The following is a 17,402-nucleotide window of genomic DNA, read 5'->3' as shown; positions in this document are numbered from 1 at the left end:
ACAATCTTCTGAATGCAAACATCAATCCAATTCTCATAGCGAGAGCTTCCTTCTGAAATACAACTTTTCTGAGGCATCATTCTTATTTTACAATTTGGTTTATGCAACCTACGTTCTACTTGGTTTTTTTTCTTTTTTTTCTCTCTCAAAAATTGTCAAAGTATTTACAAGGACTAGAAGCCTATAGCGTCACGGTCCTGGGAACGAAGAGAATTGGTTTTTTTTTTTTTTAATCTCAATTTCATTCAAATTGCCACGTGGCAGAAATTAGATGTCTATCCACTTATATACGTGGAGCCATGTCCGGAGTCACATCATATTTTCTCAATTTCCATGCCAGGTTTCAATGTAAAAAGTCAGAAACCCTTGACTCCACGACTCCACTTAAATCTATGAGATTCTGTTTGTTTGTTGGAATAAAGGTGGGGTAGAAAAAAAATAGTGAAAAAATTCTTGAAAAGAGTGCAAATTTTTTACTTTTCTTTTAAATCCCAAAATGGTAGATTGTTTGGTTGCATGGGCAAGGAAATTTGTCTGCTGATGTGGCAGTCCAACTTTCTCACCCCAAATCATTTTAAAACCTTACATATTTGGTGGTACTTTGTGGAAAAGTTGAAAAAAAATAAAAAGTGAGACCCACCACTATCACTTTTGCACAAAACCCTTTCCTTTCTTTTTCTTCTCCCTCACCCCACTACACATGGGACCCACATGTTTTCTTTTCCCACCCCACCTTTGCAAACAAACACAATCTGGATTGAAAATGTTGAAAACAAGGAGTTTAAGAAGTAGTTTAATACCTTCCAATTATTTTCTAATGACTTCCCCGTATGTATTTGCATTTTAATTCAGCTATCATAAGAAGGTAAGAAAATGGTCTGTTTGTGGCCATACCCATCACCTGATAGATGCACCTTACCCTAATTAACTCTGAAACTTCATCACAGGGGTTGAGAGATTACTCTAAATAGTCCACTATATATTTACATTAAGACTTAAATCAATTAAAATTACAACTGATAGACACTGAAAATAAAAATAAAAATAAAAATAAATTATTAGACAAAGCAGGGTAAGGAGATCAATTGGGAAACAAATTGGCTAATGCTCTTGATATCAGTGTTGTTTCATATGTATTAAGTGGATATCTTAGTCCTGTTCTAATGGTTTCAATCCATATCTAGTCTTGTTGATTGAAACCAATATCATGCTGCTTATATTGTATCAAATAAATATGGTAAGATCTCTTTTTTTGGGTTAAATATAATAACATCTTAAGCACCAACACAACAAGAGACAAGAGGGAGTATAATTTAGTATGTACACACAAAAACAGCCACATTGCTAATGAAAGAGTCTATAATTGTGTGAGGAAAAATGCACCCCAACAACATGTACTTTTGTTTCCCTAAATTAAGAATCATACAATATGAATACGAACTTCCTTATCAAACACAGAAAAAAAAAGGCCAACCAAATTTAACTAAGGGGTGATTAAGGATGCTAGAACAGACTATTAAAGAAGATGCCTATACCATCTGAAAAACCACAAAATACACCAATAGATAGAAGCTCAAGTTGGAGATTCTTCCCATGATGCAGAACACAACCTGCAACCTATTGCTGCTTCTCTCGGCTTGCTCTCGAGGTTGTGTTGCCATTCATAGGCTGAGCAGGGGCCACCTTCGTACGGTTGGAACGCTCAGCTTGAGAGAATCGTATCAAAACGTACATTAAGATTTGGACTAGAGCTACGACAGCCACTGAGACTGCAATTCCTTTCCATGATGACAGGAGGGAAGACCATATGATAAATTTGATAGCACCAAATAGAAGAATACATGACCAAGATAGTACTACCTGTTGCAATAAGAAAGACTTAAGGTGCTGCCTTCTAAAAGAACCAACAACTAACATGGTATCTGCATTATGATCATGAAGGAGACAAACATACCAATAAAGACTTTATTGGCCGGCCCAAGTCTAGGCGGAGTTCGCTCTCGAAAGTGTTATCTGCCAGATGTTTGTCTAATAAAGCATCCTAGCAACCAAAAGAGCACAAGAAATAAGGATTTCACAACAACAACAATTCAGCCTTGAACCAATTAAACAAGTTCACTAACATGGATCCTAGTTTTCCAATCAGCTCAGTTCAAAACCACAAATAATACCATGCATAAGCTATGAAAACGACTTCTTTTTTTTTTTCTTTTTTCTTCTTTTTTTTTTTTTTTTTTGGGGGGGGGATGGGGGGAGAAAGCTGAGGTTCACCGAGGCCAGCTTACACACAAATGTTTCCTTGTAATGGAGTGTAAAGGATGCATCCACATGGTGACAATGGATGCATACACTGCATTGAGGAATTTTGACTTGTTTTTGGGGACAGCTTCACACACCTTTAGCAACTATGTGGCTTGGCTTGTTATTTTTGAAAAGAAATCCCATAACATAAAACCAGGTCAGCAAGTTGGTCACAGGTTTTAAAACTTCCTAATGAAACTAAAATTCCAGAAATAGAAATTCCATAACACAAAAGCAAGTCAGTAAGTTGATCACAACTTTTTAATACTACTAAAATTTGCTGTCACGTTAGTCTCATTATCAAGAGAATTAAATATTTCAAATACCACCCAAAGCATGCCAAATGAGAACCCACAAATAATATCAATTGCAATATACCTTGGCAACAAATATATCTTTACACCATTGAGCAACAGCCTCATCAGTTTCAGGCAATTCCTTCATCAAATGTCGCTTGAGATGCACATGCACCTGCACAAAGTGGATTAAACAATAATTTAATCAATCAGTGCAACAAAATAGTTGTAATATAATTTTCTAAAGTTGTATCATTATCCATGATCATATATCCACCAAAAAATAAAAAATATAAAGAAATTAAGTACATAATTAAAAACAAACATTATACACGGTGTTTCACTCGTAGAGATCCATACAATATTGACTCATGAAAATGTGAGCTGAAGGTTCTAACTGAAGCTTTATTTAAGATTCAATCTTTATTCAAGCATTTCCTCCCCATTCCCAAATCAAAATCAACAATCTTTGCCCAGGAGAACCCAAAATCAAGAAATTGGTCCTATACATCCCAAAATGAAACAATCTTCTCCACAACCTCAAAACAACCAACTCACAGAAAACATCTCCTGACATTATTTCCAAATTCACAAAACCTTCCAGATCAATCCAACTATCCCAATCCTAATTTCCCAATTATCCCCTGGAAATTTTCAAGATCCAAATCTCCCACATCAACCAGTCACCCAAACATTAAGAGACCTGCATAAATAGACTCCCCACACCGGCTTAGCATAACCAACATATCCAACCTGAACCCTAACCTAACTCTGACCTTAACTTAAGATCCAAACTTACCCCCATTGGATTAGCTCACAAGATCCCGGCTTATTGGTTCCTAGTTGATCTCAAATCATTTAAGGACTCCATCAAAATTGAGGCAGGATTTGATCCTTGGTCGATGCTACAATCAACAACTGACCTTACTAGCTGAGATAACTGGACCTACAACACTCTGTTCCAAGGTTTAACAACAAATTAACCAAGATACCACCCAGCAGAAAATAGGAGGAATATAAGCTCAAATAGAAAATTACCAGAATATCATTAACTAACAAACCAGAGATCTGATGGCCATAAGAATATGAAACTAAGTCAAAGTCATACATCACCTCAGTACAAGAGAACAATCCCTCAAAATAAGGCTGTATCAGATAAGAACATATAATCAATTACAGTAATTAGTAATTAACTCCACAAAATAATAAGTAACAAATCTGACCAGCACGTGGAACTCCATTCTTGGTTGAAGGCAAGGAACTAACAATAGATGACCAATGGTCAGCTGTGGTGATAGTACCACGGCTCTGAAATTACAAACCAAGGCAGATAAACCACTTAAAGAGTTCAAGAAGAACCAGCCACCATATGTGACTGAAAATGAGGTCAATAGAGACTCACAAAAGGGAGGACTAGACCATTGATGGGACTAAAGTTCTGCTGCGATACAACACCACAGAGGAAGTGGAGCAGCTCAGAAAAGAAGCAACAGTGTCTTTCTTTCCCCTTGTATTAGCTCTGATAATATCAGCACTTCAAATTCATGAACAGAAAATAATGTTGTTGTGGTATTAGGTACCAAAAACTCCACAGCAAATGGTTGCAGCAGTAATAAGATAGACATAAAGCAAAGATTTAAAAAAAGAGAGGAGAAATAGGGTATATGACCAGGACTCTCAGCAACAGCCTTGGTCACTTCCTCAGTAACCACGATGAGGTCTCACCACCACTGTTTGACCAGGGCTTCTCACGAACAGCCTTGGTCACTCTCCCCATAACCACTCTCCCCATAACCACGATGAGGTTTCACCGCCACAGTTTCTCACAGCAACAAGGAAAAATCCAGAGCATATTCTACGCATTAAAAGCATGAGGCTTGAACTCTACGGCCCTCACATTAAAAAGAACTCTAAATAAAAAGTAAGAAAATATAAATTACTAATAGAAATCCACACATGTAGTGGCATAATTGCACGGGTAGTTAATGAATAGATATCAAGTATTTTTTTTGGATGAATAGATATCAAGTTAATACCAGTAATACCAAGATCAAAGGAAGGTCCAGTTGAAAAACTGTGGCCTAATGGAGGGGCCTAGATCTTCTTCTTGCAGCTATATTGTATTGAACAACAGATCCCCTTATACAAAAAACTCAAAAACAAACTCTTGCACTAAAAATGAAAGGCCTAATGGATGCCAAAGCATTTCTGGAGGCCCAACAAACTAGACCACTAGGCCCACAAGCCTAAAGCAAAACATCAAGAAGCAATAAGAAGATTAACCACCACCAGTTTTGGGTCAACTTTATAATGAATACTAGGTGAATCTGGAGGGAGTCAGCACAAGATTTTTACATGGATGGAATAATATGAAAGTCTATTTTTCAACTCAACAAACAAAAAGTCATTTGCTATTTTCTAAAGTGAGTTATGGCCATTTTGGTAAAGGAGATACTGTCTGCCTGCCTATACGGGAATTCTAGTTTCACTCAATTTTCAAAGCCAATTCTCTACTTTAAAACCACATTGGAACTAGTCTATCTTGGAGGTTTACAAGCAACTAAATCGTCATTTTTTTAATATCTTATAAATGTCACTCTTGAATTTCAAAAGTCTTTATTTAGAGTGAAGGTTATCTAGTCAAAATAATTGGTCATTTTCAAGGAATTCAAGGAATTGCCTAAGCATTGAATATTGTTTCAATACTCATCTATATCAGCACCCTATTATGAAAGATATTGATAAGACATTTGAATGAAATTTGAGTTTAGCCTTTAGCCTTAGAAGAAGGAACTCTTTGAGTGTTCATTTGTATTACATTTTATTTCTCTATTCTTTTCAATGTCAAGCTCGGTATCAAAACCCGGTTGACAATGACCAACAATTGAAAATTGAAACAAGACATCTTTTATCTGCTCTTACCTCATTACTTTTGCAAAGCAAAGATAGCTTGTAAGGTTGAGGATGTTTCTCCATCCAGTTTAGTATCAAAGCCAAATTGATATCATACTTAACGTTGAAAAGAATAGAGAAATAGGAGGTAATATGTCTAAACCTTTGGAATTTGAAACTTATGACTGATTTTGAAGAAGTAAGATGGCTAGAACTTGAATCTCCATCATTCTTAGGAAGTGACTTTGAAGGGGCTGCCTTACAATTATTCTTAGATGAAAATGCACTCTCAGACTTGGCATAGCTCTCTTTATTCCAAGGCCAATAGCTGCTACTACAGGCCTGTTCGAGTTGTCTTTCTATCTTAAGGGCAAGCCGAAAAACATCAATTCAAGTCCAATAAGGATGGAATTAGACAACAATATTGATTTCAGGCCTAAGTCTGCCAAGAAAGTGGCAACAGTTTGCTCCTCCAGTTTGGCAATATCACAGCTCATCATGAGATTATCAAATAGTGTTGAATATTCCACTAAAAGTACCTTTTGTTGGAGATTATGAAGTCTCAAGAAGGCATCTTGACAATAGTGCTCCAACAAGAACTTTTTTTTCCAGTTCTGTCTTCATTTTTCCAAAGTTGTGATTCAACATCCTCCTTCATCAGCACTTTGCTTCTTGAGGTGCTCCCATCAAATAAAAGCATACTTTTTAAGCTTGATGGCAACAAGCTTCATCTTTTGAACATTTGATATGTCTTTGTAATCAACAAATCTTTCAACCTTAAGTAGCCAGTCCATAAATCTTCAGGTTGCATCATTCCTTCAAATTCTAAAATATCAATTTTCACATATCTTGTCAATCAGCATTATGTCTTTGATAATGACGTCAAGCACAACTTCCGTCACTTGAAGTCTACTTCATATGTCAGCAAAAGGAATAATATCCTCTTCATTAGACTGAATACATTTTGAATCATAATGCAAATCATTGTATTTCAAAAGCTTGAACGCTGCAAATGCTTTTGAAGTTGTTGCCCTTGTCTCCTTATTATGAATCATCTCCCCCCCCCCGGGGTCTCGTAGGTATCTTTCTTGAGCCATAAGAGAACCAACCTTGAGGTCTGATACCAAACTTGAAGCCCGAAAGAATAGAGAAGTAGGAGCTAAAAAGTGAACACTCAAAGATTGTAGATTCACCGCACAAGAGCAAAACTTGAAGTACTCCTTTTAAAGACAGAGGCTAGACTCAATTTCACCCAAATGTATTGCCAACTTCATTCACAATAGGGTGTTTATAAAGATGAGCATTGGAACAACTCTCCATGCTAAAAAGAATCCCAGAATTCCTTGAAAATTACCATCTAATTTGACAATATAACTTTCACACTTAATAAAGACTTTTGAAACTCGAGAATAGCATTTACAAGGCATTAAAAATATGATGATTGAGTTGGTTGTAAGCCTCCGAGATAGACTAGTTCTAATGTAATTTGAAAGTAGAAATCTGGCTTTGAAAATTGAGTGGAACTAAAAATCCCAGACAAATAGACAAACTAAACCTCCTTCGCCAAGATAGCCACAACTCCCTTTAGAAAATAGCAAATGACTCTTTGTTTGTTGGGTTGGGAGATAGACTTTAAAACCTTTTCGCCCATATAAAAATCTTATGCTAATTCCTAGATTCACATAGGGTTCACAACAAAGCAGAGTCAAAATTGGTGACTGTTTAGCTTCTTATTGCTTCTAGATGTTTTGTTTTAGAAATGTGGATCTAGTGGACTATTTTGTTAAGCCTTGGAAAATACTTTGGATCAGAGCAATAAGCTTGAGCTTGCCATGACGACCATGAAGGCATCCTTCTTTCCTGTGATGAATGCACACAAAATATCCTTCTTTAAAAGCAGCAAGCTTCCGATACTTGTTGCTCTTTCTTGGTATTACTCATTCTGCTCAATAATTCAGTCAAAGAATATGTTCATGAAGCCAAAGTAAGATCCCATTGTCATAAATTACTTCCAAGCTCCTCAAAAGGCTTCCCAAACTTCTATTAACAACTTCAGTTTATCTATCGGATTAAGAATAACAAGAAGAGCTAAATTGAAGTTGTTGAAGTATATACACTTGGGATATTTACTGTTCACAAATAATATCCATCAGTACATCTTGAGTAGATATAGAATAAGGTACCATTTGTTGAAGTATATACACTTGGGATATTTACTGTTCACGACACTATTCACGTGAATAGAAAAAAATCTGTTTTTACTGTTCATGGTACTGTTCACATGAACAATAACTTTGTTTGTACTGTTTACATGAACAGTATTATGCTATTGATGTTATTCTACTTTCTATTTCTAATGTTGGAGTCTTGCTACATAAGTTTTGGGAGTTTTTAGAAAGCATAGATTCTATTTTGGTGGTAGTTTCTATTTTCAGAACTTTCTATTTTTCGAGCTAGGAAGTTACTAAAGTTGTAATTTTTTGTTTCCTTTTTCTAGAGGACAATTACTTGTCTCTCAAGTTGTATTAGATTCATTAGAAGCTATAAATAAAAGGGCTTTGTGATTCTAGACTCTTAAGCAAAAATCACAAGCCTCTTCTACTAGTTCTTCATCTCTCTTCTCTTCTTCTTCTTCTCTCTTTTTCTTTGTTCAAGTTCAGCTGTTGTTTTGATTATTTAATACTTGTTTTCTAACATGGCATCAGAGCAAGTTTAATCAAGCTAAGGATTGTTTTCTCTCTCTTGTCTGCCCAATTTTTTTTCTTTTCTTTTTTTCCTTTTTCTTATCTAGGGTAGCCCCAACCTTCGCTGCAGTAATTGTGAATGGCTGTCCTTCTTTGACTTTTGAAGCACCAAGTATCTATGTATTAATACTAAAAAAAGGCCCTAAGCTTTCTGGGGATATGTCTACCTATTTGATTCAACTGAGGCTGCTACTACCCTTTTTTTGTGTGCAAATCTGAAGTTCAATCTGCACTACACTGATGTCTTGGGATTCCTCTTGATTCTTGCAAAGATATACCCATAATTCGGATTGCAAGACCTAAGTATTGTCTTCCATTGTTTGTGCTATAAGTTTAGTTGCAAGTCGTATACTAGTACCCCTGTTTCATTGAATTTCTCTCTTCTGAAAAATTCTGCTGCTACCTTCTTGCTTTACTACTTCTTCCGTTGTTTATTTCAGAATCAAGTTTAGCCTTCTTTTTATCTAATACTTCTACAAAGACCTAGAGGACTATTTTTCCTTCATATCGAGATCTGTTAGAGTTTCAAATCTAGTAGAAGTTTGCTGCTATGGTCCGAGATCTGATATTATCTCACTATCGCAAAGAATCGTTATTGCACATCTTCCGAGTGGATTGCTACAACGACCTGCAATTTTGAGATTCCAAGCTGGTTCAATTTTTTTTTTCCTGATCTAATTTGCTCCTGCCCAAGGGTTAGCGGTGGTCCAAAAAAATTTTCCCCCTTGGTGCACAAGACTTTGTCCTGTGAGACGATTTTCTGCTGCTTAATCAACTTTATTGGTGAATAATACACTGCTCTGTGGCTGCTACTTTTCCTTCTTGGGTTTCTTGTGTTCATACTTTAAGATGCTTGTCACTGGTCATCATTAATTGTCCACGTGTAATGCTACACGTGAGGGGGAGAATGGTACCTTATTCTATATCTACTCAAGATGTGCTGATGGATATTATTTGTGAAGATCTTTGTCCTCAACTTATGGCATTCTACAACGATATCATTACATGTCTTTACCTATATTGTCCTTTACCTAACTACTTGATCCGTAGTAACCCATACCTCCTTACCTACTTGGTCCGCAGTAACCCATACTGTCTTTTACCTTACCTACTTGGTCCACAGTAACCCATACTGTCTTTTACCTTATCTATTTGGTCCACAGTAACTCATATTGTCTTTTACCTTACCTATTTGGTCCACAGTAACCCATACTATCTTTTACCTTACCTACTTGGTCCGCAATAACCCATATTGTCCCATACTACCTTACCTACTTAGTCCACAGTAACCTATATTGTCTTTTACCTACCTACTTGATCCACAGTAATCAATATTGCCTTTTACCTACCTATACTTTGCCTATTACTTGCCTTCTTGTGAAGCATTTATATGAACATTGGAGTTGTAATTTTGAAGATTTAGTATGGATATTTCTCCCTACTACCGGCATTATGTGGATGGTGTCTTTGATCCTGCTATACTTATGGACATTGGAGTTGCAATTTTAAAGATTTGGTGTAGATATTTCTCCTACTACCGGCATTATATGGATAGTATCTTTGATCCTATTATACTTATGGACTTTGTTCGTCTTTAACATTGTCAATTATTCTTATTATTGGATGGTTCTATTGACATGAAGAATGAAAGTTTTTTTTAAGTTGGTGTTGATTATCTCCTGGGTGAAGTTTTCTCAGTGTTTATTGACTTCTGTCATTGTTAGTTGTTAGACGATTCAAGATTGGTGCTACTTTTCAAGTTTATTCTTATTGTGCAAGCTGAAGTTTTCTTTGTGTACACTCCAGCTTGAGGGGGAGTGTTGAAGTATATACACTTGGGATATTTACTGTTCACGACACTATTCACGTGAACAGTAAAAAATCTGTTTTTACTGTTCACGGTACTGTTCACGTGAACAGTAACTTTGTTTGTACTGTTTACATGAACAGTATTATGCTATGGATGTTATTCTACTTTCTATTTCTAATGTTGGAGTCTTGCTACATAAGTTTTGGGAGTTTTTAGAAAGCATAGATTCTATTTTGGTGGTAGTTTCTATTTTCAGAACTTTCTATTTTTAGAGTTAGGAAGTTACTAAAGTTGTAATTTTTTGTTTCCTTTTTCTAGAGGACAATTACTTGTCTCTCAAGTTGTATTATATTCATTAGAAGCTATAAATAAAAGGGCTTTGTGATTCTAGACTCTTTAAGCAAGAATCACAAGCCTCTTCTACTAGTTCTTCATCTCTCTTCTCTTCTTCTTCTTCTCTCTTTTTCTTTGTTCAAGTTCAGCTGCTGTTTTGATTATTTAATGCTTGTTTTCTAACAGAAGTGTTGCACCAAGCTTCTTGTATGCCAAAATTGACTTATAAATTTGGAATCATGATCAGAATTGATTGTCTTTGGAACACCGTGAAGTTTAGCAATCTCTTGGAAGTAAAGATTTGCCAGTTGAGTAGCATCCAAGGTCATGTTACATGGTGTAAAATGTGTCATTGAATCTTTACCTCTTTGTGTCCTTGGTTAGCTACTTAGCTAAGAACAAGATCCAAGCTCACGTGTTCCAAGTGGGTTGTAAGTACCTGAAATGGAGTGTACAATCCGGTATTCTGATCTTGACTTTGAGCAATATTACAAGTTTTGCACCGTTGCACATGTTTCACCACATCACATTCCAGACGAGGCCAATAGATATTTTCTTTGACAAATAAGTGTCTTACCTCAACCTAACAAGCTCTCTTGGCTTCGCAAAGCTAATGAGGTAAGAGTAAATGAACGATAAAAACAGCAAAGTCACCGAGAAACTCAGTCAAAACCTATCAAAACCACCTAGATATCACAATTTCACCAGAAATTGATATGATATATGGACGGAGTTTAAAAAGCCACATGTTTCAACCCAATTCAACAATTTTGACATGTTTTGACCTAATAACCCATAAAAGTTTCATTGAACCCCATTCGAACTAGCAGAAACCTTGCTGAAAACTAAAATAGGCACTATACCTTATAAGTTTAACCTATCACCAAAAGCAAATACAATGTTAACAAGCGGTCATGGGTTTGAATTTAGAAACAGCCTCTTGGTGAGGGCAGGGTTTTGTGCATTTTGACCCTTCCCCAATCGTAGAGATGCAAGAACCTCATGCACAAGGTACACCCCTTTTACCTAAGATACCATTCATAAATGGCAAATACCTCCTATTTGAATCCAACTAAAATAGTTTGTAAATCAAATTCTTAAAGAACCAAAAGTGTCACTTTATCATGTCGTATCTGCAGATGGGTTACTGAATCTTTATGGCTCAACCATTGTTACTTACATCCAACGTCACCATTCATTAGGCACAGATCTGGCTTACACCATTATAGATGGCTGTCACTTACATAGGCATTGGAATGACCCAATTAAACTAAAGACCTTAAAAACAGCATGCATGGTAAGCAAAGGTAGAATCTTGGCAAAGGAATAACATATATAAGTCGTCAATCACTAATGTCTAAACTAAAAAAAAAAATGACAGAAATCCACTGGTGTTAAGAAGTGAAACAACAAAAAAGCTACTTAGGACATGCAAGATGATGGCACTACCAAAAAAAAAAACAGATCCCAGTTAATTGAAATTCTTAAATTTAGGGGGCTTACCACAGAAGGTTGTCGTGACAATATTCTCAGCATAGTAGGTGAAGGCTGATCTTTAGGGATACCCACTGTTGCATCATAAATAGCTGGAACAAATGACCGCATATGACTAACAGCAGAAACGAAACCCTGAAAGAAACATATAGACAGATAAGGAAGCATGCATCCAAACATATAGAGGAATAAAACAATAGCTGTTTCTGTACTATCAATTTACAAGGCAACCAGAACTAAACCTTGGTACGAGGAATCAAAACATTTCTAGGAATTGCTGACCCTGTAGAAGCTGCATACTCTTGTGCTGCCAAAAGCTTTGCCTTTGTAAAGCGAGTACCCTCCACAAAAAGTGCCAGCCAGAAAGGCAAAGGGTAATCCTTCAGCCGCCGAAGACCAGACTGTTTCATAGAGTTAAATAAAGCTCAAACTAAATTGTGATGTAGTTTTGAAACAAATGCATGCATTAATCAGTGCATGTAATATATATCATATATCACCTTTAGCGTGCTTTCATCCTTTGCCCAATTTCGTTCCAGAAAGAGGTATTCAGAAAACCACATTGACCACCCTATGACCTACAGCAATTGATAGTTTTCTTTATCCATAGGTGAAAAGGTAATTCATGAAACCGTTACAGCAGTAAGAGGAAGAAAATTGACGACAAATAAATCCAAGCAAAATTAAATGTTACTTTGGTTGGACTGGGAAAGAAATATAGGCAAGCATATTAGCAGCAAGTAGAAAGAACTTCTGGAACAAGCATGCCCAAGATTTCAAACATGAAATTGGGAATTGAATTGGTCTCTGCCAACTCCAATCTGCAATCTGACAAACCCAAGAATAAGACCTCAGATCTGAAAAGTCAATGATTCCAAGGAATTGGCATATCAAAATGGCCATATTCAATTAGCTCATTTAGTTCAGAACCCCAAGTTGTAAAACTGTGAGTATGCTCCTCTCTAAGATCAACTAGAAGAATGAAGTTGAGAGTACATTGATACCCAATTAAATGGCCATGGGAATGTGATGTTGCAGTCCCCAAATCTATGTGCCACCTTCTACCATGTCTCAAATTCACCAAGTAAGCCCAAAATCATCTTTCAGGTGAGTTAGTAAAAGGGGGACATTTTGACACTTCCAATAAGGATTTCATACAATTTGCTTTGACACTTCCCATACTCATTGACCATAACAGGATACAGGCTGACAAACCTACTCCAGATGCCTACATAACTAGTAATTTTTGAATGAACAAATGGCTACTATATGGTGGTAAGCAGGTCATTGAGAAGCCAAATTGGAAGGCCATACTTCAAGCAAAAATTAGAAACTCACCGGAAGGAATTTTGATGATTTTTTCATTACAGCAAGACAGCTACCAAGGCAACCAGAGCGCTGTTACAAGAGAAAGAATTATCAACTAGTGGAGATTGAAATAGGGGAAAAGAAAAACCACACAACACCAACTCAAGAGATACAGCAAGCATGATAACAGACAACTTTTGAGAAGTAAATCATATAACCTCATAAGTCGCAAGCAGTACGCGTCACTGCATGCATCTGCATGTTCATGTGACACAGGGTCTGTGTGGGGGTGACATGGTTGGGGCAGGGGCATAAGTTTTTAATCGCTTACAGATGACAAAGATAAACACAATGATAAAAAAACTATGCACCTGTGATAGAACCCATCCAACAAGCCAGTCAATGTCACTCCGGTGATTGGATATAAGAAGTGCATGTTCTTTACCTGGAAAATTCTCCAACATCAGCAACAGTGCTAAATAACTTATCTGGTAACTTTATGGTCAAGGTAAAATAATTACAGATTCAAATAGGAAAACAAATTTTTTTGGTAATCACACAAACTGCATGCCGATCACAAAAGGTTTAACAATTTGCCTTACCCATTGATTCCAAAGTTTCAGCATCTGTGAATAGTTGTACCTGAGACCATAAGTCCAGTAAATTAGAGAGAAGATGCGGACAGTGATTTCTCTAGAATCAGCAAACATGAATCAACAGAGACAGATACACAATGCACCAACCACTATCTAATGCAATGTACGAACCCTCCCAGTCCAAGAGCAAGTCCAAGACCAAGTGGATGACCAAGGGATCCACCTAAGGTTGCTGCCCAATCACTTTATTTTCAGTTTTAATTGCTTAGTGTCATTTTAATTGCTTTTTTTGAGTCTACTTGATAGGTCAGGGGCAGAACTGCAAAATTCTGCCCCATGTGAGGGGTATAATTGGTATGTAATTGTCTTTGTGTTTAAATAGGAGTTTAAGTCAGTCCTTGTACAAGTCAAACTATAAGACCTAGTAGTTCTAGTAGTATAGGGCTGGGAATATAAGACCAAGTAGGAAACCCAGTCCCTAGCATGTTTCTTTATACAGCTGAATGATATATTCCCATACTCTCTCCACCCAACAACCTAATAGATGGCTTGTACTTGCCACAATTCCAGACACATGAAACATCAATCTGTACTTACTGTGGATAAAATCCTCAAGTTTTAAGGTTACCAAGAAGAACCACCTTCTCTCGAGCAAGGTCCACAGTATTGCTCCCATTCTAGGCAGGATATTATCAGTGAAAACTTCCAAATGGGACGCCGCTTATCTTTGAGGCACTAAAGATTCAGAAAACGAGCCAAGAAAGAAGGATGAAGGGTCATCAATTAATTTCTGCCCCTACCTTCATACTGATACTATCACCCATACCTTACTCATACATGCTCCAATAAGTTGAGCACAAGTACACTTTCCTACCTCCCAAACCCCGATTATTGAGCAAGAAACCTTCCAAGTAAACCAACCACCACGTCACTCATAGTACCACCCAACGGTCAGTAAAACTTCACCAGCAGCCACCTCAATTGAAATTTTGAACCCCTTAAACTGAAACGCTGCAAACAGCATGACGTCCCACTTCCCCCTCTCTCCCACAACAACAACAACAACCCCCCCCCCCCCAAAAAAAAAAAAGAAAGGCATCCACCCTGAAATGCAATCAACTAACAAGGCAGAAGCTACTCCAAGCAAGGCTTCATAAAGCATTTTAAATTTTTAGGAAAACAACAACAATAATAATAAAAAACACTCAGAGACCTCCCTTTCACCTTCCCTATCCCCTCCCATTTTAACCAAATAAAACCAAGACACAAATAGCAAGTTCAACGCAACAAACCACAATTAGCAAATCCTTCAAGGAAACAACATTATAAAGCAATAAATCTTCAAGAGAATTTAACCCTCTGGTAAAAGCTAATGCTGTCTTGGATTTGCATCAATCCTCCAAAAACAAGATTCTCACATTCCCACTAGTTACAACCAAATCAAATTACTCTCCCCATGTCCAGCAAAGCCTTTTCACCTTTCTTGAGAAGGAAGGTTATCAAGCCTCATATTTGACTTGGAAGAGCAGAAATTAATGCTACCAAAACCAATCTTGGTGCAGAGTGTAATAACTGGCTAACAATCCATCAAGGTCCTGCCTTTCAATTCTTTTAATTTGCTAGACGTGCTACTATCTGCCTATCCAGTACCACTAACTACTTCCTGCTAAAATATCTATTTGCAACAAAAAGTGGATATAGCAGACTCATGTCTGTAGCGAACTGCTCATTAATCATTGCGACATAAAAGACTACTACTCCATCGTGAGGAATAAGAGAGCTATCCACAAAAAAGTGTTCACATATTATTTATGGAAATGGTAGTTTTGTTTAAAAAATGCAGCTTCCACTCGATGCAATGTAACAGTAAAGCAAGAATAAGAAACCAGGCCTGAATGACAAATTCAGCCCCCTTATGTAAGGGCAGGTGGGGGCTGGGAGAAGCATATTAGTCGATTTCATTTTTCCTTTGGTAGTTGATATAAATCAGTAAATCCAAAAGGTGTGATTGTTGAAGCACTCCCACCAATAAATTAAAACAAGTTTATTTTGTAGAGCCAGTGAATTAGCTGAACAAGCGTATGCAACAAATAGATAATGAAAGCATGATTCCAGTTAGCAAGAGTTGAACCAGTAGAAAAGGCAATAAATAATTGACAGATAAGCATCATACAAACTGAAATTTATTGAATACCTTAACTCCTCCCCACCAGTCAATAAGCCATATAAGCTCCAGCCACAGCAGCTCTGCCACTACTCTGTTAATCCTCCTGTAAGTATTTTTTGATAGTGGACGAACAAGAACGAAGCAAAATGCCTGAAAAGAGCAAGTAGAACATAGAAGGGGTTGAAAAGCTTAGAGTTGACCAATGTCAACAGAGTCTTACATAAATCAGCGACTCCATTACCCAAATTTTATATAGTCTATAATTAGTTTTTCACTTATATGGTTCGTATATATAGGAGGAAAACGACAGAGAGAGAGAGAGAGCAACAATTAAGCAAATTGTTAGCCTCGAAACACAAAAGCAAATCCATATCGTATACAGAAGCAAAAAAAGATCACACCCCTGGAGTTTAGACTCCGTAAGGTAAGGTTAAATTCTCCGAAGTGGAAACACAAGGGGCAATTGGGCAACAACAAAGGAAATCCGGAGACGATAAGAGTAGAGAGAACTGCAATAACTAGATGCCCAAAATCCAACAACGATAACGAGGATCCCAAGGGGGTAAAAAACGAATCTTTCAGGCAATACAAGTGACCCTATACTCCTAGCCAAATTATAACATAAAAAAACACCTCGAACACATAAAAATCCCTAGAACTAAAGGGCACAGTAAGATGGCATTGAATGTCTCCATAGATTAAAATTCAGGGGGAAAATTAAGTTCTTAGGAAACAAAATCAAAGAAATAAACGTTTATCTGCTTACCTGAATAAGATTAACGATGAGGCCTGAAAGCAGAAACAAAATACCCACAGGAACCACAGCAGCAGCAGCTACGATATCCATGGCTTCTGCAACTCAGAAGAGAAGAAGTACCAAGATAGAGTAGACTTTTGAAGGAGAGCTGATGGATTCAAGATCTCTACTAGATACTGTCAGCTTCAAGCACAGCTTCCCATTCGAAGAAGCAAAGAGAAATTAAGGAATTAAGGAAAACAAGCAACGTTACCAGGCAAATCGTTTACCTATGAAAAAAACGCTAATTTGCGCTTATGCGTGAGATGCGCACTGTGCGGCGTGGGTGTCATTAATAGATGCTTAGTTTCTCCAGTGACTGGAGAGAATCATAACTGCCTTCTACTGCTACCGATTGACTCAACATAAATACCTACAGAAACGTCCGTCACGTCTTGTGGTTGCGTGGGCCCGCAGCGATAATCACGATAAAATGTTATGCGGGAAGGCATAAAAATCCGAATCTAGATCATCTCCGTGGACGGGGGAGCATAGATTATGGCCCACATATTATAGAAAACCCACAAAATTAAAAGTTCGGATCATTTCCCCGTCGGAGAAGCACTCTGGATTTGCAACTACACAATGTAATGGGTCCAAACGACTGTCCTGACCAGCACAAACAGTGGGCCCAGATGAAATTTTAAAATTTTTTTTTTTTTTTA

At 37.1% G+C, this 17,402-nt stretch overlaps 1 protein-coding gene across 2 annotated transcripts; it reads right to left on the bottom strand.

The window, feature by feature from the left end:
- Positions 1-1,335: 1,335 nt before the first annotated feature.
- LOC149003588 (1-acyl-sn-glycerol-3-phosphate acyltransferase 2-like) lies at positions 1,336-17,062 on the bottom strand. Of its 2 annotated transcripts, XM_089136119.1 has the most exons (12): positions 16,968-17,062; positions 16,708-16,793; positions 15,969-16,091; positions 13,781-13,820; positions 13,550-13,623; positions 13,209-13,268; positions 12,371-12,448; positions 12,113-12,271; positions 11,880-12,005; positions 2,680-2,772; positions 1,955-2,041; positions 1,336-1,860 (listed from the first exon to the last, which is right to left on the bottom strand). In XM_089136119.1, the coding sequence occupies exons 2-12, from the start codon at positions 16,786-16,788 to the stop codon at positions 1,618-1,620; spliced, it is 1,164 nt and encodes a 387-aa protein (XP_088992245.1). In that variant the 5' UTR covers positions 16,789-16,793; positions 16,968-17,062; the 3' UTR covers positions 1,336-1,617. The 2 variants fall into 2 exon arrangements, with proteins under 2 accessions (XP_088992245.1, XP_088992243.1); XM_089136117.1 differs by lacking the exon at positions 16,968-17,062 and having other exon boundaries at positions 16,708-16,958.
- Between the last annotated feature and the right edge of the window lie 340 nt (positions 17,063-17,402).

The sequence above is a fragment of the Hakea prostrata genome, chromosome 10, assembly GCF_041222555.1.
Source record: "Hakea prostrata isolate BN-2017 chromosome 10, UWA_Hpros_2, whole genome shotgun sequence".
NCBI classification, from domain to species: domain Eukaryota; kingdom Viridiplantae; phylum Streptophyta; class Magnoliopsida; order Proteales; family Proteaceae; genus Hakea; species Hakea prostrata.
This window is presented reverse-complemented; position numbering and strand designations above follow the sequence as displayed.

Excerpts from the sequence above, each read along its gene's own strand:
- LOC149003588 (XM_089136119.1), bottom strand. The coding sequence starts at position 16,788 with ATGGATATCGTAGCTGCTGCTGCTGTGGTTCCTGTGGGTATTTTGTTT. Across the intron at positions 13,269-13,549 it reads TTGGATGGGTTCTATCACAG|CGCTCTGGTTGCCTTGGTAG; the intron begins GTGCATAGTTTT and ends CTCTTGTAACAG. Across the intron at positions 12,272-12,370 it reads AGGATGAAAGCACGCTAAAG|TCTGGTCTTCGGCGGCTGAA; the intron begins GTGATATATGAT and ends TCTATGAAACAG.